This window comes from Esox lucius, chromosome 11 (assembly GCF_011004845.1).
Source record: "Esox lucius isolate fEsoLuc1 chromosome 11, fEsoLuc1.pri, whole genome shotgun sequence".
Lineage (NCBI taxonomy): Eukaryota > Metazoa > Chordata > Actinopteri > Esociformes > Esocidae > Esox > Esox lucius.
In genome coordinates, this window is record NC_047579.1 from 39,431,800 (window position 1) to 39,456,612 (window position 24,813).

A 24,813-nucleotide genomic window follows, 5' to 3' on the forward strand; every position below is an offset into this window, starting at 1 on the left:
AAGTGTTCGCTTGGGTATGTCACATTTGTGTAGAAAGATTTTCCGTTATGCTGTTGACAACCTAATGAAATCTCGTTTGTTGATATAGCCCATTGCCGTACAGAAGCGTGCTTCAACGTCTCATGGTTTCGAGGTATTGTGCAGGATATGGTGTCTCGATAGTATGGTTCGCTCTCCATTTCAACAATAAGAAACATCTATTTGAAAGATGAGAGTATTAATATAACGTAAATTCTTCCAAAATCTGGCGTATTACACGAGATGTAGGCCTACATTATAATAGGCCTACTTGTATTGAGGAAGTTGAAATCGGAGAGGTGGGGTTTGAGCATGCAATATAGCAATAATAAATACAAAATGTATTTTAACAACAGAAGTTGTGATATTTGTATATAGCACACATGTATGTCTGTGTGTGTGAGTGGGAGCCTGTGGATTGAAATACATTAAGTGCACGCATGTGAATCATTGCGTGAGTGCCTGGGTGTGGGTCAGGGCATCAAGCAGTCGGACAGATATAAACTGTCTCTGTGCCTGATCACCACAGGAACAGTCTCAGCGACAGTTTTACTTCCATGTTTTAGATTAGATTCAACTTTATTGTCATTGAACAGTACGAGTACAGTACAACGAAATGCAGTTAGAATCTAACCAGAAGTGCAAAGAGAAGAGGGCAGGAAATGTACAAGTGGAATTTATAGATGTGCAGTGAAGGCAAATACAGTGCGTGTCCTGGATTGTGTGGAGCACAGGCCGAGGGATTTGCCAGGCTGTCTTCAAGCACTGGAGGACCTTGTGGTCGTTTCCCCATGCAGAGCACTACCCGAATAAGGCCATCGTGTTACATATTGTTTGTAGACAACCTGAGGGGCCATCCTGACTTCAGCTGTCTGGAGAAGTAGAAGTGGTGCAGCGTTTTCTTGACCAAACTGTGTGTGTTGTGGTCGATCCTCACACGTTCTCTGTGATATGGACACAGAGGAACTTCATACTGCTTCCTGTCCCCTATGCCGTCCCATTGATGTAGATTGGGGTATGACCCTCAACTTCCTGAAGTAAAAAAAAATCTCCCCATTTGTTTCACTGAGATAAAGATTGAAGTCGCTGCCCTACAACGCCAGATCTACCTCCTCCCTGTAGGCTGATTCATTCTTGTTGGTAATTAGGCCAGCCTTAATGTTATCAGCAGACATAAGGATGAAGTTTGCATTGTGTCTGTACATGCAATCGTGGGTGAATAGATACAGTGAAAAGGATATCCTATAGGTGGGCCTCAGCGACAAGCCGTGTTTTAACCACAGCCCGGTCAGTGTGTGGAGGTGTTTCCTCACAGCCCGGTCAGTGTGTGGAGGTGTTTCCTCATAGCCCGGTCAGTGTGTGGAGGTGTTTCCTCACAGCCAGGTCAGTGTGTGGAGGTGTTTCCTCACATCCCAGTCAGTGTGTGGAGGTGTTTCCTCACAGCCCGGTCAGTGTGTGGAGGTGTTTCCTCACAGCCAGGTCAGTGTGTGGAGGTGTTTCCTCACATCCCAGTCAGTGTGTGGAGGTGTTTCCTCACAGCCCGGTCAGAGTGTGGAGGTGTTTCCTCACATCCCGGTCACTACACGTCTGGTAACCTGGGCAGCACAGAACACACTACACGTCTGGTAACCTGGGCAGCACAGAACACACTACACGTCTGGTAACCTGGGCAGCACAGAACACACTACACGTCTGGTAACCTGGGCAGCACAGAACACACTACACGTCTGGTAACCTGGGCAGCAAAGAACACACTACACGTCTGGTAACGTCTGTGCAAAAACAAAACTGATCAAGTTTGACGTTGAGTCACTATTGGGTTGATATAAACTTGAACAGGGCACTAATGTAATGCGTCATACACAACATACACACACAATCAAATGAAACCAGGCCATTAGATCATACACCGCCCTCTGTGTGCTCCTCTGAGTGCTCCCCTGTGCTGTAGTAGGCCTTGGCAACACGCCATCATAAGCCTTTCATGGAGTTTATTCACAACAAGGTGACAGACTTTCAGACCAGGCATGCTGTGTCCTTTCTTAATTGTGTTCTTAACCTTGTTTTTAACATACAGACATGCCTCATGACATGTCTCATACCACTGTGTTTCCATAACAACCTCAGCTTATGTTGCCGTCAACAACGTAAAGCACAGTTCAGAGCACAGGTTGGAGGATAGAGAGGGGCTTGGGTCTATGGTCAGAGGCAGCAACTGCGTGGGCAGACGGACAGACAGGCAGAACGGCAGACAGACAGGCAGGCAGAGTCTGGGCATGATTGAGCCAGGGAGTGTGGATGATAACTCTTAACACAACATGTGTGTATGGGATACATATGCCATTTCACAGACACCGTTTAATCCTCGGCACTTAGTGTCACACACGAGGACATTTTACCTGCAAACACAAGGCCGGGATCCATGTGTTCTTCTCCAGTCACCCTGGCCAATGTGGAACCATGGTGCAAGTGCAGGATTATCACAGTCCCTTGGATTCTGTCAGTGGGGACTGTCGTGTCTGTGGGTCTATGGGGTCTGTCGTGTCTGTGGGGACTGTTGTGTCTGTGGGTCTATGTGGTCTATGTCCTCAGTGTGGCTCATAGTAAACATTTGATAACCTTAGCTGTGTGCTGTGTCTAGAATAGTGCTTTAGTAACCTACTGGCCGACAGTGACCCTCTGCAGTTTACCTGGGTTACACTCCCTATTAAAGATGCATTCTGGGACTTTTGCAAACAACACAGTCAAATGCTTTTTTAAAGCATCCCATTTTGTGTTGGACTTATAATCTATTTTATTACATGTTCATCATTTATCAGTAGAATAAGTTAGCTATGAAATTCCAAGTTTGAAAGGACAGGAATTTATGGTGGGGGAACATATTTGGAGCATGCATCACATTGCACGTGATTTTCGGGAACCTATCTGGGCTCAAAAGCGACATTGTGTATTTTACAAAAATCAGGGCATGCATGTTAAAGTGGCCAAGATGAAACAGTGCAAAATACACAACAGTTTCTCAATAGGCTAGAGAGATGGGATTCTGTTGGATTCTCTAAATAATGCTGATATACATATCCAAAAAATATTAAGAGACCACTGCACCTTTTTCTTTCTTTTCCAAAAAAGTTGAAAAGGAACATTTTGAGTGAGGAACAGAAGCGTTCAATTTGCAGTGTTCTCTTAATTTTAACCCTTCTATTCCTCACTCAAAACCTCCCTTTTCGACTTTTTTGGAAAGGAAAGAAAAAGGTGCAGTGGTATTTTTCCGGAGCTGTATAATAAATAAATGAATATATTTACAAAATTAGCAAACTCTAAGAAATGAAATTGGTCCAAAAACATGAACACAACGGATGCATCCTCTTCCTGTTCCTTCATGACGAAAGACTTTGTTTACATTTGTGTCAGATACAGTTCAACACTGGCCCAGTATCTTTAAAAGTACCTTCAAAGGAATAATCCTCAAGACACAGCATCACGTTCTTTCAAATGCATATTTCAAATGCTTAACCTCGAATCGGGTGACTTAAATAAACAAGTGTTATTAATATTTTAATCTATTTATTAATAGACAGTAGTATATTGTGTACATTTAATCTTGGTTGGGAAAGAATGCCCACTACAGACAGTTGTTCTCAGATAGCCCCTCTTGCCTTTTTTTCCATTGAAAACAACCCCCTCTCCCCACTACCCAGACCAATATAGTTTGTTGACATGGAAGGGACGAGCTGGAAGTGACATACAACACGATGATGTGACATAGGAATGCCAAGCATTTAGCACCCTTTGGAATGAATGACGCAGAGTTTACATGTAAGGAGTCAGTGATGTTTTTACTTGGTAAGCTGAGGAGAGAACCTCCCCCTGAAGGACAATGAATGTGATCCTCGATTAATATACCAATCGATGTGTCAGTGTCTACCTGGTGGAGATCGTTTTTTTCTTTCTCTCATTATGTTGAATTAATTACTTATCAGGGTCAATAGCCCTCAGAATCAGGAAAAACTCAAGAGGTTCCAATTCCAATTGATTCTCTTCAATGCTTTTCAGTGAAGGAACAAGGGAACGGTTACATTTCATTGTTTAACCTTTTGGGATTGATTGTATCTTAACTGGAATTGACCCTGAGCATGTTGTTTATATATATCTTTTTTCCTTCTGTTGTACATCAAAACCAGCTTTAAAAGTACTGACTACAATGCCCCAGAGTGTAAACTGTGGAAAAAGTATGAGGATGGTTGGTGTATGAGGATGGTGTACAGGGTCTCTAGGCACTGTTTTTAAAGAATGGTTGGTGTATGAGGATGGTGTACAGGGTCTCTAGGCACTGTTTTTAAAGTATGGTTGGTGTATGAGGATGGTGTACAGGGTCTCTAGGCACTGTTTTTAAAGTATGGTTGGTGTGTCAGGCTGGTGTGTACTGTAGGGTCTGTAGGCACTGTTTTTAATGTATGGTTGGTGTGTCAGGCTGGTGTGTACTGTAGGGTCTGTAGGCACTGTTTTCAAAATATGGTTGGTGTGTCAGGCTGGTGTACAGGGTCTGTAGGCACTGTTTTTATCAGGATAGTATTGTCTGAATGCCATTGTAACAGGCGTGAAATTTCCTGTCAAGTGGTAGCATTTCAGTCGGTTACACCCTGAAGGTGGCCATGGTCGTTGTACTCAGAGGATCGCTGGTTTGAGCCCCTCATGGGGCAGTTGGAGCAAGACGGTTACACCATCATTACTGAAAAGTGCATTTGATTGAAAGAGCTGTGTTTCCAAGATGGACAGTGTTCTACAGCTTTGGAAAAAATAGAGAGAACACTGCACCTTTTTCTTTCCTTTCCAAAAAAGTCGAAAAGGGAGGTTTTGAGTGAGGAACAGAAGGGTTAAAATTAAGAGAACACTGCAAACTGAACGCTTCTGTTCCTCACTCAAAACTTGAATTTTCAGCACTATAAACACAATCAATGACAGTGGAAAGCAATTGTTTCATATGTGGATGAGAGCTTGATTAAAATTAAGAAATGATTGTCTACTCGCAAAGGGCGAGGTGTGGGTCAGGCTCATTCAGGGGAGATGATAGACCCTGGATTAGAGCATCTGCGGAATGACTAAAATATTTAATGGAAATCTCAGAGGCTATGTCCTGAATAACAAAAAAACCTGCCTGATTATGTTGAGAAACCCCTGGTCTCTTTTCTACCCACTGTGTTCCCTGTATTGAACATAACAGCCAACAGACTGTGGCTTTAGCTCTGATTGCCAAACAGGGATGTATCGGGTCTCGTTTTTGATCATTGGTGTGACTTGGGATCGAACTCACAACCTTATAATTAAGAATGGATCCTCTAACCACATGTAAATCTGCACATAAACCCCACAAAAACATTGTTTTATGCAAGAACTGATTTAGTATGATACATGGTAGTTAGAGCATCTGACCAGTAGCTGAAAGGATAGATGGTATCCCAGAGTAGGTAAGGTGAAAATGTGTAGCTCTCTCCTTGAGCAAAGCAGTTAATCCTAATTGCTTCCTGGAGGCCCAATGTGACAGCCCCCCACCAAAACAAGGGGAAGTATACATTTGGTTTGGACCTTGAGTGCAATTCACCAAATTCATAAAATAACCTCAATCCCATATCATTACCAGCTAACATTGTACATTGACAATGTAGTACAATAAAAAGTTGGCTATATGATTAGGGTACAATGAAAGTAAATGACCTCCCTGGGAATTATTAAACAAGGTCGCCACCTGCTGGTAAAATCCCAAACTGTATTTTACATTGGGTACACCACTGGCTGACCCCATTCGTTCTCATTACCTGTCACATAAATTATCCTAACCTGCCACATTAATTATCCTAACCTGACACACAAATGATCCTAACCTGCCACATAAATTATCCTAACCTGCCACATTAATTATCCTAACCTGACACACAAATGATCCTAACCTGCCACATTAATTATCCTAACCTGCAATATTAATTATCTTAACCTGCCACATAAATTATCCTAACCTGCCACATTAATTATCCTACCCTGCCACATTAATTATCTTAACCTGCCACATTAATTATCCTAACCTGACATATTAATTATCTTAACCTGCCACATAAATTATCCTAACCTGCCACATTAATTATCCTACCCTGCCACATTAATTATCTTAACCTGCCACATTAATTATCCTAACCTGACATATTAATTATCCTAACCTGCTGTATTAATTATCCTAATCTGCCACATCAATTATCCTAATCTACCAAATTAATTATAGCCTATTAACCCGCCACATTAATTATCCTAACCTGACATATGAATTAACCTAACCTGCCATATCTTCATAGAAACGACACAATGCAGAGGGTCTAGATTCAGCCCTTTACCGTGGTATATTGGCTATGTACCTCTTAACGCCTGAGGTGCCATATGTTGTTGCAAATAAAACTGGTTATAGGAACAATTACAATGGTGAAATAAATGTTTTATTATATCCATAGTATATACGACCTTATATACCACAGTTTTCAACTAGCCTAATCAGCATTCAGGACACGAACTGCCTGCTTACATACTGAGAGAGAAAGACGGAGAGATGACGTCAAGGTTAATCTATGGCCTGAATGGATCAATGAAGTCTGAACAGTGAAAGGAAAGCCAGGAGACAGACGAAGCACTGTGCAACATCGGAATCGCCTCTCTCCGCTAAGTGCATTTAGATATACTGGTATACGTAGCTGTGTTATCACACAGGTTGAGGACAGAGATGTTAATGAAAAAAAATGCTTTATATGCATTAGACAGAGAATGAAGATGTGCCTCTCAGCAGTATTCACTTCTCTTCTGTTACACTAAGAAAAGAAAATTGATTTAATTAGGATTTTTTTTTTGCCGCAGATCAACACAAAACAGTAAAATCAATTAGATGTATTTCAGTCGGAAAAGGGTGGCTTGCCCACTTCAGGTTGGTGGAGAGTGCCTGCCTCAAGTGGAGGAGTTTAAGTATCTAGGGGTCCTGTTCACGAGTGAGGGAAGGATGGAACGGGAGATTGACAGACGGATCGGTGCAGCTTCTGCAGTAATGCGGTCGATGTATCGGTCTGTCGTGGTGAAGAAAGAGCTGAGCCGCAAGGCGAAGCTCTCGATTTACCGGTCAATCTACGTTCCTACTCTCACCTATGGTCATGAGCTTTGGGTCATGACCGAAAGGACAAGATCCCGGATACAGGCGGCCGAAATGAGCTTTCTCCGCAGGGTGGCTGGGCGATCCCTTAGAGATAGGGTGAGAAGCTCGGTCACCCGGGAGGAGCTCAGAGTAGAGCCGCTGCTCCTCCACATCGAGAGGGGTCAGCTGAGGTGGCTTGGGCATCTGTTTCGGATGCCTCCGCAACGCCTTCCTGGGAAGGTGTTCCGGTCCCGTCCCACCGGGAAGAGACCCCGGGGAAGACCTAGGACACGCTGGAGGGACTATGTCTCCCGGCTGGCCTGGGAACGCCTCGGTGTCCCCCCGGAAGAGCTGGAGGAAGTGTCTGGGGAGAGGGAAGTCTGGGCATCCCTGCTTAGACTGCTGCCCCCGCGACCCGGCCCCGGATAAGCGGAAGATGATGCGATGCGATGCGATGCGATGTATTTCATAATGCCGTTTTTACCTCAGAAGTCGTCAAGTTTGCTTTTACTGACACCCAGCCTGAACCTCCAAAGAGCAAGCACGAACAGAGTTGATGCACAGTGGCCAGGAAAACCTCCCTAGTATAGTCAAAACGAATAATATAGCATCGTAAAACTAGGGGTTGGGACAAGGGGTCCAGATACTGGGGCCAGAAGTTATCCAGAGGTTACCCCGGACATTGAAGTCCATGTACACGCTAGTGGCCTACACGTCTACATTGTCATAATGCGCGATCGGAATTATAGATGAATAGATCAGGGGCAATATTTTTTATTATTATAATTGTTTTGGTCAATTTGAGATTCGGAGCTATTCATTAAAGATCTGGGGCTACAAAACTGGAAACAGTTGATTCCAAGTATTCAACCCCCTTGCCGACTGGATGACGTGGCTTAATTGTAACTGTCAGTGAAAGCTGTCTGCAATTTGGTCACGAAGGCGTGATTGGAGAATCTGTACGGTCTTTAGCGTCCTATAATTTAGGTATATTTTGGCTTAGTCGTCGTCGATTGTAGCTCAGGTAAAGAAAAGCGCTTTGCGGCCTTGTCCTTTTTTGTGCTGGCCTCGTGGAACGAAGAGGTGTCAACTGACCAGAAAGGGGGTCTGTTTCGTCCTCCAAATGCGCTTCCTTTATTAACCATTTTGCGCCCAGATCGACGTTTATCAGGCATCGACCTCAACTTGGTGGTCTCTGTGTCCTGTTTTTGGTAATCGTAAATCCAGTAGGCCTTATTGGAGAATGTTATTTTATTTTGTTCATTATTCCAGAAGAGGATGTACCAATACAGGTCTGTGTTTAACATGCAGTCGATAGGCTTCACCAGCTTCTGTTTTTCATACACTTGACAAACATAAACAAAATACCCCCATTCTCATTCCAAGACCTGATATAAGACAGCAAAGAGAATACAATTCTCATCGGAAAGTAGCACGCTCCATCACTCTCAGTTGGAGCTGCATTGAAAAATCATTTTTTCCATGTTTCGAAATAAACTTAATCATCAACCTATTTTTACAAATATCTAATTAAGCTTCGACGTCAACGCTTTATGTACCAGAACAAGTCTTTTTTTTTTTTGCTGATACAGGAAGTTATGCAACCAGGGAGGCAAAGGGATCCATGAGGCGAGTAGTATGACGATTGATCACTGATACGAAATGGGAATGTCATTCTGATTCCCCACCTCATATTTCCCTGTTATACTTTGGTCGATAACTCTCGTACTATATGTCGGCGATCATCTGATTTGCTTGTCGATGGTCACATCTGAACGCCGCTCCAACGCCTTTGACCGTCTCCTGTTTGTAAAAAAAAATGCTTGGCTCATCACAGGAGTAGTGTTTCGGGGGCGTCACAAGCATCCACAAAGCACTGCCGATGTAAACCGCAAATGAACGGTGGCGTTGACCCTCTTTCTCTTCATGGCTTTTCCACAGCATCTTAGGAAACGTAAGTAAGTCATGGTGTTTGTTTAACAGTGTGTACTGTCTGCCAAGATATTAATAACGTTAACTGATACGTTTTTATTTTGTTAAAAATGAGATCCACATGAAGAGAAAGAGCAAAACGCGAGCTCACTCTGTTGGTTGCGAGACATTGGGAGAGCGGCGTCGCTATGTACAGCCATGTTGTAAGCTCTGCTAGCCGCCGCTGGAGTGAGAATGGCAACAAACCAGCGCCAGTGTCTTGACGCAAGGACATAATCACGGACAAATCTAGCTTTCACAACAAGAAAGAACATACGACGCAGTTGTTGATACCGGATATACAGGCATGTGATTTGTTTTGTTTTGGTAGCTGTCTTCACCTGACTAGAAGAGCATTGTCCCGATGTTGATGCTTTCATGTGGCTTTAAGAGCTCAGCACCATAGTACGCTGGACAGCTCCTGACTAGCTTCGCGTCGCAGACAAACTTGCGCTGCTCACTTGCCAGTGATGTACGTTTATGATAATGAAAAAGAAAAAAATGGTCGTCTCACATACACACTACAGAAATCGAAGCTAACGTAAAGGCTAAAAACGAGGTTAACCTATCAACTTTGTTAATTAACCAACACTAAATTGCATCATTATTTTATGCAACGAAAAGCTCAAAGCAAGTTTATTAGAACTTTTGGTTCAGTTATGTAAACACATTGCAGGGTGGGTCCTTTACTGACCCGTTGCCCTGTTTCTACATTAAATGTACACTTGTTCTGACAGACTATAACATTACTGCCAAACAAATAGAGATGGAAACAGAATCTGATTTTACTACGTTCTTTATTTAGATTTAATTCATACAGGAAAACCAGCTGAGGCTGAGTTTTCTCATTTACAGTGATGTCCTGTAGCCTACTAATACAACTAATACAATAAAATACAGACTTAAAACGTATTTGAAAACCCTTCAAGAATTGCAAACACAATTCACTGCAAAATGGTCATTCAACAATTGTTTAAACTGCGTTATAGGCAAAAGGGACTTGAACTCAAGGTCTTCCTGCAGTAGATTCATAGAGAGGGAAGCGGGTAGCTGAGCAATATTTAACCCATCTCGGAATGAGCTTGAGGTACCACGAGTTCTAGCCAGTCCTGTGATCGTGTTTGAAAGTTGCTATTTCTCAGATTATCTTTAAAGGGAAAATTAGTCAGGGTAGTTTCTGCAGGATGGCCTTATATACAAGTATTAACCAATGTCTGGCCCATCCAAAAAATAAGGGATTCCAACCAACAATAGTGTATAAAAGGCAATGGTCTGCACAAAAGCTTGCACCAGTAATAAAATGTAATGCTGCATGATAGACTGTGTCTAGACTTTCTAAAACAGATGCTGAAGCATGCATGTATAGTACATCACCATAGTCCAGAACTGACATAGAAGTGGCCTGAACAATTTCACTTCTATGTCGAGATGACAGACGTGCTTTGTTTCTGTAAATTGCTTTTAAAAGAGATTTTGTAATCCAACCAAATTCCAAGGTGTATGAAGGAACACCTTCTGAGACTGAATAATCCAGGGATGTAATTTTAAAATCACCCGAAAAAATAACTGTTTTGGTAGTATATGAACTGTTCTTCAATGTTTTTACAGTTTTCCATGTTTTGTCTGGATTCACATTATAATTTAGCACATTAGTTACATAGATTTTCTAATATGCTATGTACACATGTTTCTCAGTTTCTTAATAGCTAGCCATCAGAATGTGAAGCTGTTTTTCTAGCCTCAGCCCATGACACATTTTTATTGTAGATACCATCAGATATATCCGAGGTAAACCAGGGGCTTGATCTATTCCCCACTCATGCTCTTTTGAATGTAGCGTGCTTATCGGCAATGGAATTAAAAAGTAAGATACTTGAAAGCCAGCTCTAGTTTAGGAAATATACAAATGCAATCAAAGCTACTATATGGTCAAGATCCTGTTAAAAACGTGTTCATAACAATTTCTGTATAGTTTCTTTAATAATTACATGAGGTAAGGCCCTAATGATTCTATAATTTCATAGAAATAAATGGACTTGTAAGCATATGAAATAGGCTTTGAATTATCCATATTAAGCTTAAACCCAGTATGATTAGCATAACCTTTAATGGTATTATAACTTGATACAACTGTGATACAGACCAATGTCGTCTTTCTCCAATTCACCAGTCACCCATGAGCTATGCCCCAGGCTCTAAGCCAAATATCTAATAGCATCTGATAGGTTCAATGGGTCGAATGTTAATGTAGAGTCAAATTCTTACAGTGAATTCATATTTTAAAATAATTTCAATTATATATGTCAATACAGGCGTTTATGAAATGTTCGAGTCCAAATGTCTAATGTCTTACAAATTCTAAAGATGTCCCACCAGGAATCAAGTATGCTGATGGCCATAGAACCCTTTTTAAAAAGTTTGTCATAACTTTTCGGTTAAGCAACGATCCCACAATGGTGCTTTTAACATGCTTCATAAATAAACACTCCTCAATGATCTTTGACCCCTACAGCAGGACACCCATTGCATTTCAGTGTCTTTTTCAAATGACCTGAGTAAACAGTAGAGATATGCCCAACAGGCAGACAGGGGCGCCCTCAGCATGACGGAGCATTCCCAAATTCCTTCTTGAGAAATAATAGAATTCAAATTCTTGCGGGCCGTTGACAGTGATAATGATTATTGTGGAATGTATTATGTAAGACTTTCCACCAGGTTTGCTGAAAGAACTGTTACAGAATGGGTTCCAAATAGCACCTTATTACTTTAAAGTCCACTGCTTTCATAGTACACTACTGAGGTTTAATGTGATTTGTAGTGCAGGGCTCTGTTGAGGCTAGGCGTGTATATGTGTGTGTGGGTGAGTGTGTGGGTGAGTGTGTGGGTGAGTGTGTGGGTTTGTGTGGTGCATGTTCTGTTTCTCTTTGTCCTTCTGTCAGCTGTGCCTGACGGAAAGAGGCTTTTCTGTACAGGGCGACTGTGGAGGAGGTCGCTGGCTCCCCGGGTGTGACAACACATTGGGCTAGCTCTGGGATAAACCTCCCTCTCTCGCGCTGTCTTCACCGTCTCCCCTCTCTCTCCCTCTTTCTGACTCCTTTCTTTCCCTCCTCCCTTTCTCTCGCTTTCTCTTCACCCTCTCTCTCACTCTTTCTGTGTCCCTGCCCCCCATCTTTCTGTTAGTCTGTCCTGTCAGAACTAGGTTACCCCTCTCCCCCCACAAAGTGCACAGGCAACATCTATATTAGCTGTTAACCAAGTGTGTGTGTGTGTGTGTGAGTGAGTGAGTGAGTGAGTGAGTGCCATCCCTCCCAGAGAACTGGCCTCAGTTCTCTCCTCACATTATAGGATTTTGCCAATCGTCAAGGACACCTCTATCTCTTCATCCTCCTCTCTTGCTTTTTTTTCTCTCTCCTTTTTTGTTTTAGCACCATCCCTTTCTCTGTGTTGGTCCTCTCACACTCTGTTAACTGCATTCAAATAACACAAAAAGAAAAATATTTTTTTTGCTAATCTGTGTTACATCAACATACATCCTAAATATGCGGGGCCAGTCATCTCCTTCATATGTATGCTGAAGTTACTGTTATCACACTCTACAGTGGGGAGAACAAGTATTTGATACACTGCCGATTTTGCAGATTTTCCTACTTACAAAGCATGTAGAGGTCTGTAATTTTTATCATAGGTACACTTCAACCATGAGAGACGGAATCCAAAAATCCAGAAAATCACATTGTATGATTTTTTTATAATTAATTAGTATTTGATCACCTACCAACCAGTAAGAATTCTGTTTCTCACAGAACTGTTTTTCTTTAAGAAGCCCTCCTGTTCTCCACTCATCTCCACTCAACTATATTAACTGCAACTGTTTGAACTCGTTACCTGTATAAAAGACACCTGTCCATACTCGATCAAACAGACTCCAACCTCTCCACAATGGCCAAGACCAGAGAGCTGTGTAAGGACATCAGGGATAAAATTGTAGACCTGCACAAGGCTGGGATGGGCTACAGGACAATAGGCAAGCAGCTTGGTGAGAAGGCAGCAATTGTTGGCGCAATTATTAGAAAAAAGTTCAAGATGACAGTCAATCTCCCTCGGTCTGGGGCTCCATGCAAGATCTCACCTCGTGGGGCATCAATGATCATGAGGAAGGTGAGGGATCAGCCCAGAACTAAACAGCAGGACCTGGTCAATGACCTGAAGAGAGCTAGGACCACAGTCTCAAAGAAAACCATTAGTGACACACTACGCCGTCATGGATTAAAATCCTGCAGCGCACACAATGTCCCCCTGCTCAAGTCAGCGCATGTCCAGGCCCGTCTGAAGTTTGCCAATGACCATTTGCATGATCCAGAGGTCATGTGGTCTGATGAGACAAAAATAGAACACCACTCGCCGTGTTTGGAGGAAGAAGAAGGATGAGTACAACCCCAAGAACACCATTCCAATCTTGAAGCATGGAGGTGGAAACATCGTTCTTTGGGGATGCTTTTCTGCAAAGGGGACAGGACGACTGCACCGTATTGAGGGAGGATGGATGGGGCCATGTATCGCGAGATCTTGGCCAACAACCTCCTTCCCTCAGTAAGAGCATTGAAGATGGGTCGTGGCTGGGTCTTCCAGCATGACAACAACCTGAAACACACAGCCAGGGCATCTAAGGAGTGGCTCCGTAAGAAGTATCTCAAGGTCCTGGAGTGGCCTAGCCAGTCTCCAGACCTGAAAATCTTTGGAGGGAGCTGAAAGTCAGTATTGCCCAGCGACAGCCCTGAAAACTGAAGGATCTGGAGAAGGTCTGTATGGAGGAGTGGGACAAAATCCCTGCTGCAGTGTGTGCAAACCTGGTTAAGAACTACAGGAAACGTATGATCTCTGTAATTTCAAACAAAGGTTTCTGTACCAAATATTAAGTTCTGCTTTTCTGATGTATCAAATACTTATTTCATGCAATAAAATGCTAATTAATGACAAAAAAATCGTACAATGTGATTTTCTGGATTTTTGTTTTAGATTCCGTCACTCACAGTTGAAGAGTACCTATGATAAAAATGACATACATTGTAAGTGGGAAAATCTGCTAAATCAGCAGTGTATCAAATACTTGTTCTCCCCACTGTATGTGGTGTCGTAGTATAGCTGGACGCCATCCATCCATGCATAATGTGTTTGATGAAGCATTTTAATCTATGTACAAGAGTAGAAGCTGCATGGATACAGTGAACAAATATTGCACTGAAGCATCTTGTTACACTGTAATTGGAAACTAGTAGATAGCTTAAATTGAAGCATAGCACTTAACTGACGCTGAACTGAAGCAGTAGGAACATAGTTCTAAGCTAATGCTATGCCGAAGCAGTAGACACATAGCATTAAGCTAATGCTGAACCAAAGAATCAGGAGCATAACACTAAGCAAACACTTAACTGAAGCAGTAGGGGCGTAGCGCTAAGCTAACACTATGACAAAGCAGTAGGAGCATAGCGCTAAGCTAACACAATGCCCGAAGCAGTAGGAGCATAGCGCTAAGCTAATACTTGACCGAAGTAGTGGGAGTATAGTCTTTAAGCTTACGCTGAACGAAAGCAGTTGAAGCATGGCGCAAACTAGCTCTGAACCGAAGCAGTATGCACAAAGCGCTAAGCTAATGCTGGACGAAGCAGGTCGAGCATAGCACTAAGCTAACTCTGAACCTAAAGCAGTAGAAGCATATGGCATCTCTACAGTACGTAGTGTTTGCTTGGGGGCGTCGGTAGGGACATGGTCTATTCTGGCTGATATCAGAAACATTAAATTTTGAGTTTGCCATGTGACATTAACATATGGGCTTGTTCTAGCCCTGGGGTAAATGGGCTCATTAGGGGATCCAGTTTCACATTTGCCACTTTGTCCTTTCTTTCTCAATAGAGAGAAGCTGTATGCCTCTGTGTGTGTGTGTGTGTGTGTGTGTGAAAGAGAGTGAGCGCATGTGTGTGTCATTGAGATGATGCATGTGTGGGTGTGTGCGTGTAGGTGTTGGTAAAGGGAGGATCTTTGACCCTTCCCGGCAGCAGTAGAAACTGTCTTCTGTTGCAAACCTAATACAACCGAAGGAGAGATAGAAAGAGCAAAATTGGTAGAGAAACATATTTAAATAGCTACACATGGACACAATCATGCACAATTGATACTTGCTTGGCTAGTCCTCACCCAATCCATGGATGATTTCTAGAACTCTGGAATGACTGTTCCCGTTGGTTCCAGAAACCGATTGGTTGCATCACAGCCATAATGTTTGCACATTACCCCTAATTTGCGTATGACAGAGCAGCGGGAGATTTCAGTTTGTGTAGTCAGGCAATCATGGTGGATGTTTTGGTTTTAATACATTCCCCAACCTGCGCACTGTTCTGTGGATTAATGTTCTGTATTAAAACCGAACAATTCTTGGCTCCTGCTGTTGTACATACTCCTGAGCAGACACGATAGCCCCACTCAGAACGTAAACATCATTATCGTTCTCTAGTCTAGTGTACAGTAGAGCATCAAACAAACTCATTACTCTAGTTGTAATCAGACCCGCACCAATCCAGTGCGTCTCGTTTAATTTCCACCAGCTGTATCCTCCCGGAATCCATGAATAAGTTATAGATACTCAAACAGCGGAGGGTCGTCAGGGAGCGTTTGCTGCTTGGTTGTGTTAATGCCAAAAGAGGCACGTCTGCAATGGTTAACTTGCATGGGTATACCGGGAAGCAATGGCGCCCCCTACCTGGAGCAATGTGGTAACTGCAGTTTGGAGCTCTACAGGCAGGGAGTAACTATTTCTTTTTAATACTGTTTCAGTTGTACCAGTGTGAAGTTCAAGACAGTCTTTCGCTGTGCTATTTCTTTTCCATTCATGTGCCTGCTAGTGAGAGCTGAGACCAGTATCAGCCAGGCTGAGCGAAATAACACACACCATGACTCAGCCCTGTGACCTTTGAACCACAGGGGATTTCTGCATGATTACTGTATGGATGGTGGATGGATGTATAATGTATGTGTGGGCGTACAATCTGTCTTTGTGATCGTGGGGTGGGGAAAGGTTCAGAACAACTTGGTAATGTTTCTTGAGCATCGGCTAAATTACCAAAATGAAATAAACCGCTACGCTCATTCTGTTTGGAGTGTGGCAGGGAGACTTGACTTTGGATAATGACGCTCTAGCGCTGTTGATCTTGATGTGCTTCAGACTGGGAGACATTCCACACGCGGACACAGTTGGCTGTCTGCGTACAGTATGTGACAGTTGGTCTAACCTATATAGGCTACAGAGCCCAATGACGCATCTATTATATCTTTGGAGTATTCCAGATTTACCAACCAACTGGGTGAGGGGCGGGGGCTACAAGCGTCTCCATGGTTTCAATATTTTGGGACTGTGTAGCACCTACAGGGGCAGCCAATCGGACCTAGTCGGTGGCAGATGGGGTGGGCAGTGTATGGTCGTGTCCAGACGGTGGACAGACGGGCCAGGACGGGTCCTCTCCGCATGGGGCCCCCAAGGAACGCGGCTCCCACACACACTGATGTCGCGCCAGGGCCCAACGCTGCGCTGTTTGTGCCTCATTAGCGCCCCCTGTCGTGAAAGGAAGTGGCCGGCGGCGGGCGGCTGGGGCCCGGCGCCCGGAACAATCACAGCCGTTTGTTCCTTTGGAAGGCCTGGGGAAAGCAATGTTCCTGTCACCGAACTGGAAGGGCCGCTGTGGGTGGTGCAGATGTACTGTGTGCCTTTGTGCTGCCATGAAATGATACATCTTTCTGTTGTGTTATCCAAGCATTCAGTGGTCCAAAAACAATTATCTCTAAAATAGAAAGATTCTTAGGAAAAATCCTGTGTTTCTCAAAAGTCCTATTGTCCTTGGCATACAATTATTAAACTTCAGAAGCAACCAAAATGTTACTGGTCCTGGAGTCTGCAGGAGAAATGTTTTCATCTGACACCGAGTTTCGTTTTGACACCCATTGTTGAGATTGTTTCGGCTCTGACAGATGCTGGCACAGAACGGCTTACAGTACCTTTCCGTCCTGCCGTGGTTCCTCATAGGTACCCGCTGACCCGGCTGAGGGATGGAGTCTCTTTTTGGGGGTGAACTGGGCCTCCTGGGCGGGGGCGAGGGCCTCAGGGATGATGGCTGCGGTTTGGGGTCGGGGGTCAACTGGACAGCCTCGCCCATCCAAGACGACATGTACCCCTCGCACTTCGCCCTGGCTGCCGCCTACCATGACATCAAGACGCGATTGGCCAGTCTGGAGCGAGAGAACAGCAGCATCAAAAGGAAGCTGAAGAACTATGAGATCAAGGTAGGTTGACAGAGCGTGGTGCATGACTGTATCCCAAATGGTGCCCTTTTGCCTTATGAGTGCTATACTTTAAACTAAAGTGCAGTATAGGTAACAGAATGTCATTTGGGACTGGGAAATTTACTCAGGTGATTTAGTTGTTCAAAATAAGTTGTTGAATGTCCCTTTTAGAAATTTATTTTTTAATTAATGTCCCATTTCAGCCATTCCTGATCCTGATCTGATGCTTTTCTATGCAGTCTTTTTTTCCAATAATTGAGTTTGATCAGTGAATACCTGCAGGACAGAAGTGTCGAGTGTTTCTTAAGTATTGAAGCATATAAACATACTGTACCTGAATCAGGGTATGAGGAAAACATTATGGTAAGGGAAGGTTATTCTCAAACCTCTAATAACAACCTGACCTCCACTTGCACTATTTTTCCTCCTCTTTTGATCCTTTTGCTTTTCTAATCTCCGTTTTCTCTTTGGTGATGTGGCACTCCTGGTTCTATTGTCAGTGTCTCCTTTGATGTAATGCATTTCATTCTTCTTCTGTAATTTCCCTCCCTCTTCGTTCTCCTGTTTCATTTGGTTCCTCTCCCTCTATTCTCTCCCTCTTGTCCCCTCCTACCCTCTCACCTCCCGGCCTCCTTCTCATCTCCTTCAGTTTCCTGTGATCAGTGAGTTTGGGGAAGAGAGGACTCTGCAGTGTTGTTCCTGTGAACCCAACGAGACCAGCCTGCTACAGTCAGAGACCACCAACCTGCAACAGAGAGTCAACTCACTCACACAAGAGGTAAGGAGCAGAGGAGAGGAGGAGAATAGAACAGAGGAGAAGAAAGGAGAGAGGAGGGAAGCTGCACAGTTAACACATAACCCATTCCCTCCCTGTTAGCTTCAGAAGAGTAAAGAGCGAGAGGAACGGCTTGAGGATGTCATCCAGGCCTATGAAAAGATCCACATGGAGAAGAGTAACGTTCAGAGAGACCTGGACAAGATGGTAAGACCACTGACCTCACTGGAAAACACTGCCTCTATTCAGACCACTGACCTCACTGGAAAACACTTCCTCTATTCAGACCACTGACCTCACTGGAAAACACTTCCTCTATTCAGACCACTGACCTCACTGGAAAACACTTCCTCTATTCAGACCACTGACCTCACTGGAAAACACTGCCTCTATTCAGGCACTGAGCTCACTGGAAAACACTTCCTCTATTCAGACCACTGACCTCACTGGAAAACACTGCCTCTATTCAGAACACTGACCTCACTGGAAAACACTGCCTCTATTCAGACCACTGACCTCACTGGAAAACACTGCCTCTATTCAGACCACTGACCTCACTGGAAAACACTTCCTCTATTCAGACCACTGACCTCACTGGAAAACACTGCCTCTATTCAGACCACTGACCTCACTGGAAAACACTTCCTCTATTCAGACCACTGACCTCACTGGAAAACACTTCCTCTATTCAGACCACTGACCTCACTGGAAAACACTTCCTCTATTCAGACCACTGACCTCACTGGAAAACACTGCCTCTATTCAGGCACTGACCTCACTGGAAAACACTTCCTCTATTCAGACCACTGACCTCACTGGAAAACACTGCCTCTATTCAGACCACTGACCTCACTGGAAAACACTGCCTCTATTCAGACCACTGACCTCACTGGAAAACACTTCCTCTATTCAGACCACTGACCTCACTGGAAAACACTGCCTCTATTCAGACCACTGACCTCACTGGAAAACACTTCCTCTATTCAGACCACTGACCTCACTGGAAAACACTGCCTCTATTCAGACCACTGACCTCACTGGAAAACACTGCCTCTATTCAGACCACTGACCTCACTGGAAAACACTGTCTCTATTCAGACCCCTGACCTCACTGTTAAACACCGCCTCTATTCAGACCACTGACCTCACTAGAAAACACTGCCTCCATTCAGACCATTGACCTCACTGGAAAACGCCGCCTCTATTCAGACCACTGACCTCACTAGAAAACACTGCCTCTATTCAGACCATTGACCTCACTGGAAAACACTGCCTCTATTCAGACCACTGACCTCACTGGAAAACACTGACTCTTTTCAGACAACTGACCTCACTGGAAAACACTGCCTCTATTCAGACTACAGTGTGTGTGTATAATGTACATTTGTGTATGTGTGTGTGTATAATGTACATTTGTGTATGTGTGTGTGTCCTCCATCAGACGACGCTGGCTGAGCAGCACATGGGGCGTATCTCCAGTCTGGAGTCAGCTCTGAGGCAGAGGGAGTCTTCGCTGCAGAAACTCAGCGCTCAGCTACACAGCAAGAACCACCTCCAGCTACACCCCAGTTTGGATGTTCCCCGCGGTCAGTGTGTGTGTTCATGTCCATGCAGATGTGTGTAGACATATGGGTGTGTTCATGTCCATGCAGATGTGTGTAGACATATGGGTGTGTTCATGTCCATGCAGATGTGTGTAGACATATGGGTGTGTTCATGTCTATGCAGATGTGTGTAGAGTAGACATATGGGTGTGTGTGTTTCTTATTGTCTATGTCTTTCAGAGCGGGACGGGCGCGGTCCGACCCTGCAGAGCTCACGGAGTCTGGACGCCCTGTCTGACCTGAAACTGCAGCGGTTGGAAGTGGAGCTGGAGGGGGCGTGGCAACAGGCCCAGGGGGCATGTCAGAGAGAGAAGGAGATGAAGGAGGAGCTACAGAGGCTGCAGACGGAGATCAAACAGCTACAGCAGGATGGCCAGGGACAGGTTAGACACACACACAAACAGACACACACACAGACAGACAGACACGTGCACGCACGCATGCACACATACACGGACAGACAGACCCACACAGGCACACACACAGACACACGCCCCCACACACCCAGACAAATATGCACACATACACACACACACACAGACACACACACAGACAGACAGACGCGTGCACGCACGCACGCACACATACACGGACAGACAGACCCACACAGGCACACACACAGACACACGCCCCCACACACCCATACAAATATGTACACACACACACACAGACAGACAGATTGAGATGTACAGATCCGTCTGCCTGTACTGCAGGACGGGCCCACGCCCTGCGAGCACTGTGACGTGGAGTGGATCAAGAAGGCGGGAGACGAACAGTGAGTGACAGACTTTCTAACCCTACGGCCATGTTTCCGTGTCAGGGGGCTTCCAGAGAGGGGTGGGGTTCAGTCCCTGGCACATCACCAGCCAGGCTTTTAAAGGCCCCGTTGAGATCACCTCAGCGGGGTTCACCGTAAATAGGATCTTCGCAAAATCTGAAACAGGGCCATTCAAAGTGTTGCAAAGTTGACGTCTAGAACCCGTGATTTTATTGAATCGAAATACATCCCAACTGGTGCCCTGTTCACTTTTGAGTGCACTGCGTTTGACCAGCGGCCGTAGGGTGTAGTGCACTTCAAATGCAGGAAATGGGACGTCATTTGGGAGGGTTGTGCCACTGAATACTGCTGATCTGTTGTGCTCTGGGCAGGGTGAACCTGGCTCTGGCCTACACAGAGCTGACTGAGGAGCTGGGCCGTGTACGTGGCCTGGCTGGCCAACAGACTGACATCCTGAGGAGGGTTTCCCACGAGCAAACTGGTGAGTAGCAGACACGTGTTTGATTAAGAGACTGTGCTTCACGCTGATGCAAGCGCCAAAGCCATGCAGAGAAGAAGACCTTACAAAGCATTGATGGGCTGTAATAACCATTCCATTTAACCCCTCCTCTCCCTCCCCCATCCTCCCCTGCCTTCCCTTCAGGACTTAGACACTCGCCAGCTGCCCAGCGTCGCTCCCCTGCCTCCCAGCGCCTCTCCCCAGACCGCCTCCACCCTCACTCCTCTCCCTCCCCCCCACTCTCCCCTTCCTCACCCCCTTCCGGACCTGCTTCCTACTCCCCCACTCCCCCATCATACTCCCCCACCGGCACCTCTTACCCCCCCGCCGGCCCTTCTTACCCCCCCGCCGGCCCGGCCTCCTACTCCTGCCGCCCAACCAGCCACCGGTTGCGCGCTCGCTTCCAGGGTCGCCGTAGCTACTCGGAGGCAGCCGACTCGTCTGCCCACCAGAAGCCTGCCCTGCGGTTGCTTCGCGACCCCGTCTCCACCCTGCCCAAGCCCAGGAACGTGGGGGAGTCCGGGGCCTATCCTCGCCCGTCCAGGACCTCCCTGGTGGGGCTCCCTCGGCCGGCCTCGGCCCGTGGGGCTATAGGAGGTGGTGGAGGTGGTGGAGGTGGAGGAGGTGGGGGCAGTCTTAGCAGTAGCCCCCGGCACCACGCCCTGGACCTGGGTTTCCCACTGCCGGCAGAGGTATCCGACACATCCTGACGCACTCATTTCACAGAACGTTTTCCAATTCACACCCGGTAGCATTTTTTTATCTTTAAAGATGAACCATTTTCCCAAGGTGCACCACTTCTGTCGTCTGGAGGACCCGCCGGCCCCCACCCCTCTGGTCACCCCGCCCCAGTCGTCTGACGAGGAGGAGGAGGAAGAGGACTGGAGGTGCCCGTCCGCAGTCTCCAGCCCTCCCAGGACACTGGCTGGCCTGCGTGAGCCCCCTCCCTGCCCCTCCTTTCCGGCACCAGAAGGCCCAGCAGCCCTGTCCTGTCATCTGCCTGGGTACCTGAACCCTGACCACGCCCAGTCGTGGCCCTCCATCAATGTGAGTACCCAAACCTGAAGCAGCGCTAACGCTAATTAGCATTATTCCAATGGTCATGTTTACGCTTAAACCTCTCTTGAATTTGCCTGTGTTCACATCTTTATGGGCGCCGTTTTTTGATTGGCCGCATTCTACCCGGTGCCATTTTCTGATTGGCTGACTAAAGCTGTGGATGGAGACGGAGGAGAACGACGCCCGGAGCTGCCCGCTGTGTCAGCTGACCTTCCCCACTGGTTACCCTGACGATGCCCTGATCAAACACATCGACACGCACCTGGAGAACAGCAAGATCTAACCGCTGCCGCTGTCAGAAGCTGGATCAGCCTACCCTGCCAAAACCTAACCTATCACCAGGACAACACAAAACTGACCTTTAATCAGGGGCTAGGGCAACTTTGTCCAGACTGCCGTGGTGTCAAGACTGTCACCTGCTGGACCAGACAGGAATGACAGCGTCAATAGAAATAACACCACCATTGCAGATTCCCTTTGCAGTATAGTCCTCTGGGAGAACACGGGATCCACTGGCTAAATGCTGGGGGTAGGTGATTTAGTCTCTAAACCCAGGAAAGTGGTCCTCAATTAGCTCTGTATTTGACACTGTTAGTTTAGGGCTACAATGATGCCCGGTTTCTGAACGCTGCCCATATGTCCCATGTCATGTGGTACAGTCTTCGACACGGTTACCTCAAGCTGTTTTTACGACCATCCAGTAAGGGGTCACCCCCCCCACCACACACACACGCTTTTGTCAAACCAGAAGGAATTCTTCACCTATTGACTATTTTCTTTGAAAGGGCCTGTTCATAATTTTGATACAGCATTACTTGGAGAATTCAGTTATAACAAAATTTGAAGAACACAGAATCTTGATGAAACCCAATATATAAATGTAGGAATAGTTCATATCCCAAGTGTATTAGTATAATTCATCAAATGACATGAAGGATTACAGACGGGGATAATGAGAACGGCTATAAGTAGATGTGATTGTATGTCAAGGACTTTCAAAAGGACAGGATAGGATGGTATAGGATAGCATGGGATAGGAGGGTATAGGATAGCATGGTATAGGATAGCACAGGATAGGAGGGTATAGGATAGCACAGGATAGGAGGGTATAGGATAGCACAGGATAGGAGGGTATAGGATAGCACAGGATAGGAGGGTATAGGATAGCACAGGATAGGAGGGTATAGGATAGGATAGCATGGGATAGGATAGCATGGGATAGGACAGGATAGAGCCACCACTGGTACCTCATAACTCCTTTGTATTTGGACATTCAGGGATTTTCATGATATTGTACCATATTCTGATTAAAACTAGTGATACCGGTCAATGACATTTCTGATTTGTTTAATAGATATTCCTAGCTATTGTTCTCAGGTAGGTGATCTGTGAATCCCAGAATACTGATGCATTGTATATAGTCGTCCCCCTTGCAACCAAATGGTTGTCATAACTCACAGAAACCCAATAGAGAATAACCTGACACACAACCAGAAGACTAGCTTATTCCTCGACCAGTAACTCTACACCATTACTACTGAATCATAGAATCATGAGCGTTAGTTTATTCTTGATGTCTTATGGTTTTCTGTAATAAAAAAACTGGGTAAAACAAAAACAAGTTGAATCATAGCTTTAATGGTTAACTTCACTAGTGTTCAATCAATCAATCAGTTGTCTGCTTAAATGCAACTGGTTTGACTGGGTTCCACACCTGCTTAGGTTTTAGTTAACACCCTCCTCGCATTGTGCAATACTGAAACAGATCCTTACAGATAATCAATTGCGTAAAACAGATGTTCTATTCACTGTAGTATCAGACAAGTTCTTTTCATTTCAGTATTTATTCAAAAAGACACCTAAACCCCTAAAATAGTTTTTTACATTGAAATGTTAACAATGGTTCTTTTCCTCTAAAAACCCACAGCTGAAACATCCATAAAACTACTTCATAGAATCAACCTAAAGCAAGGTAAAGACAACCCCTTCGACGTTAAGCAAATGAAACTCACTCTGAAGAACTACAGACATCAGGAGAAAAACTAAAATGGCGCGGGAGGCAGTTAACAGTGCTCAATACACCCCTGGAGGTAGAACGAGGCATTCAGTGACTCATACAAATATGTCATTTAAAACAAGTCCAAAGGAAAGGAACACAAACAACTCGGCATCACAACCACATTTACAAATACACAGCAAGAACCATTGAGAGGGCAAGAGCTAGTCCCTCTACCCCAATAACACCCATGAATCTACAGCAACGTCTTCCCAAAGCAACCCCCTGCCCAGTCAGTTTCCCTCCATACAGAGAGATTTCAATTGTACAAAAAAACATCAGAAGACTCAAAAAGTCCATAAGTAAAAGTGTTTAAATACAGTAGCTATATAAACATCTTAAAATTGACAAGAGCGATCATGCATTTCTATAACATGCAAACAACGTTATGTAATTCAGTGAAGGTGGCAGTTAGCCACATTCATTAACTTCCACCTGTCGATTTTCAAGGCAGTTCATGTTTGCAGAGACTGGGGCGTGGATGGATCGGCATGTGGGAACATTTCCAACGGTAGTCTTCCTGCCCCCCCAGTCCCCCCCCCGCCCAGTAACCCCCCCCCGCCCAG

The 24,813-nt window shown here is 45.1% G+C and overlaps 1 protein-coding gene across 4 annotated transcripts; it reads left to right on the plus strand.

The window, feature by feature from the left end:
- Positions 1 to 41: 41 nt before the first annotated feature.
- LOC105013242 (TANK-binding kinase 1-binding protein 1) lies at positions 42 to 23,290 on the plus strand. 4 transcript variants are annotated; one of them, XM_029123092.2, is made up of 12 exons: positions 8,200 to 8,469; positions 8,770 to 9,131; positions 17,220 to 17,476; positions 18,126 to 18,254; positions 18,354 to 18,458; positions 19,693 to 19,837; positions 20,036 to 20,238; positions 20,569 to 20,630; positions 21,005 to 21,114; positions 21,277 to 21,824; positions 21,922 to 22,179; positions 22,346 to 23,290. In XM_029123092.2, the coding sequence occupies exons 3-12, from the start codon at positions 17,243 to 17,245 to the stop codon at positions 22,472 to 22,474; spliced, it is 1,923 nt and encodes a 640-aa protein (XP_028978925.2). In that variant the 5' UTR covers positions 8,200 to 8,469; positions 8,770 to 9,131; positions 17,220 to 17,242; the 3' UTR covers positions 22,475 to 23,290. The 4 variants fall into 4 exon arrangements, with proteins under 4 accessions (XP_028978928.2, XP_028978925.2, XP_028978926.2 ...); XM_029123095.2 differs by lacking the exons at positions 8,200 to 8,469; positions 8,770 to 9,131 and adding an exon at positions 42 to 133; XM_029123093.2 differs by having other exon boundaries at positions 8,200 to 9,135.
- The last annotated feature ends 1,523 nt before the right edge of the window (positions 23,291 to 24,813 follow it).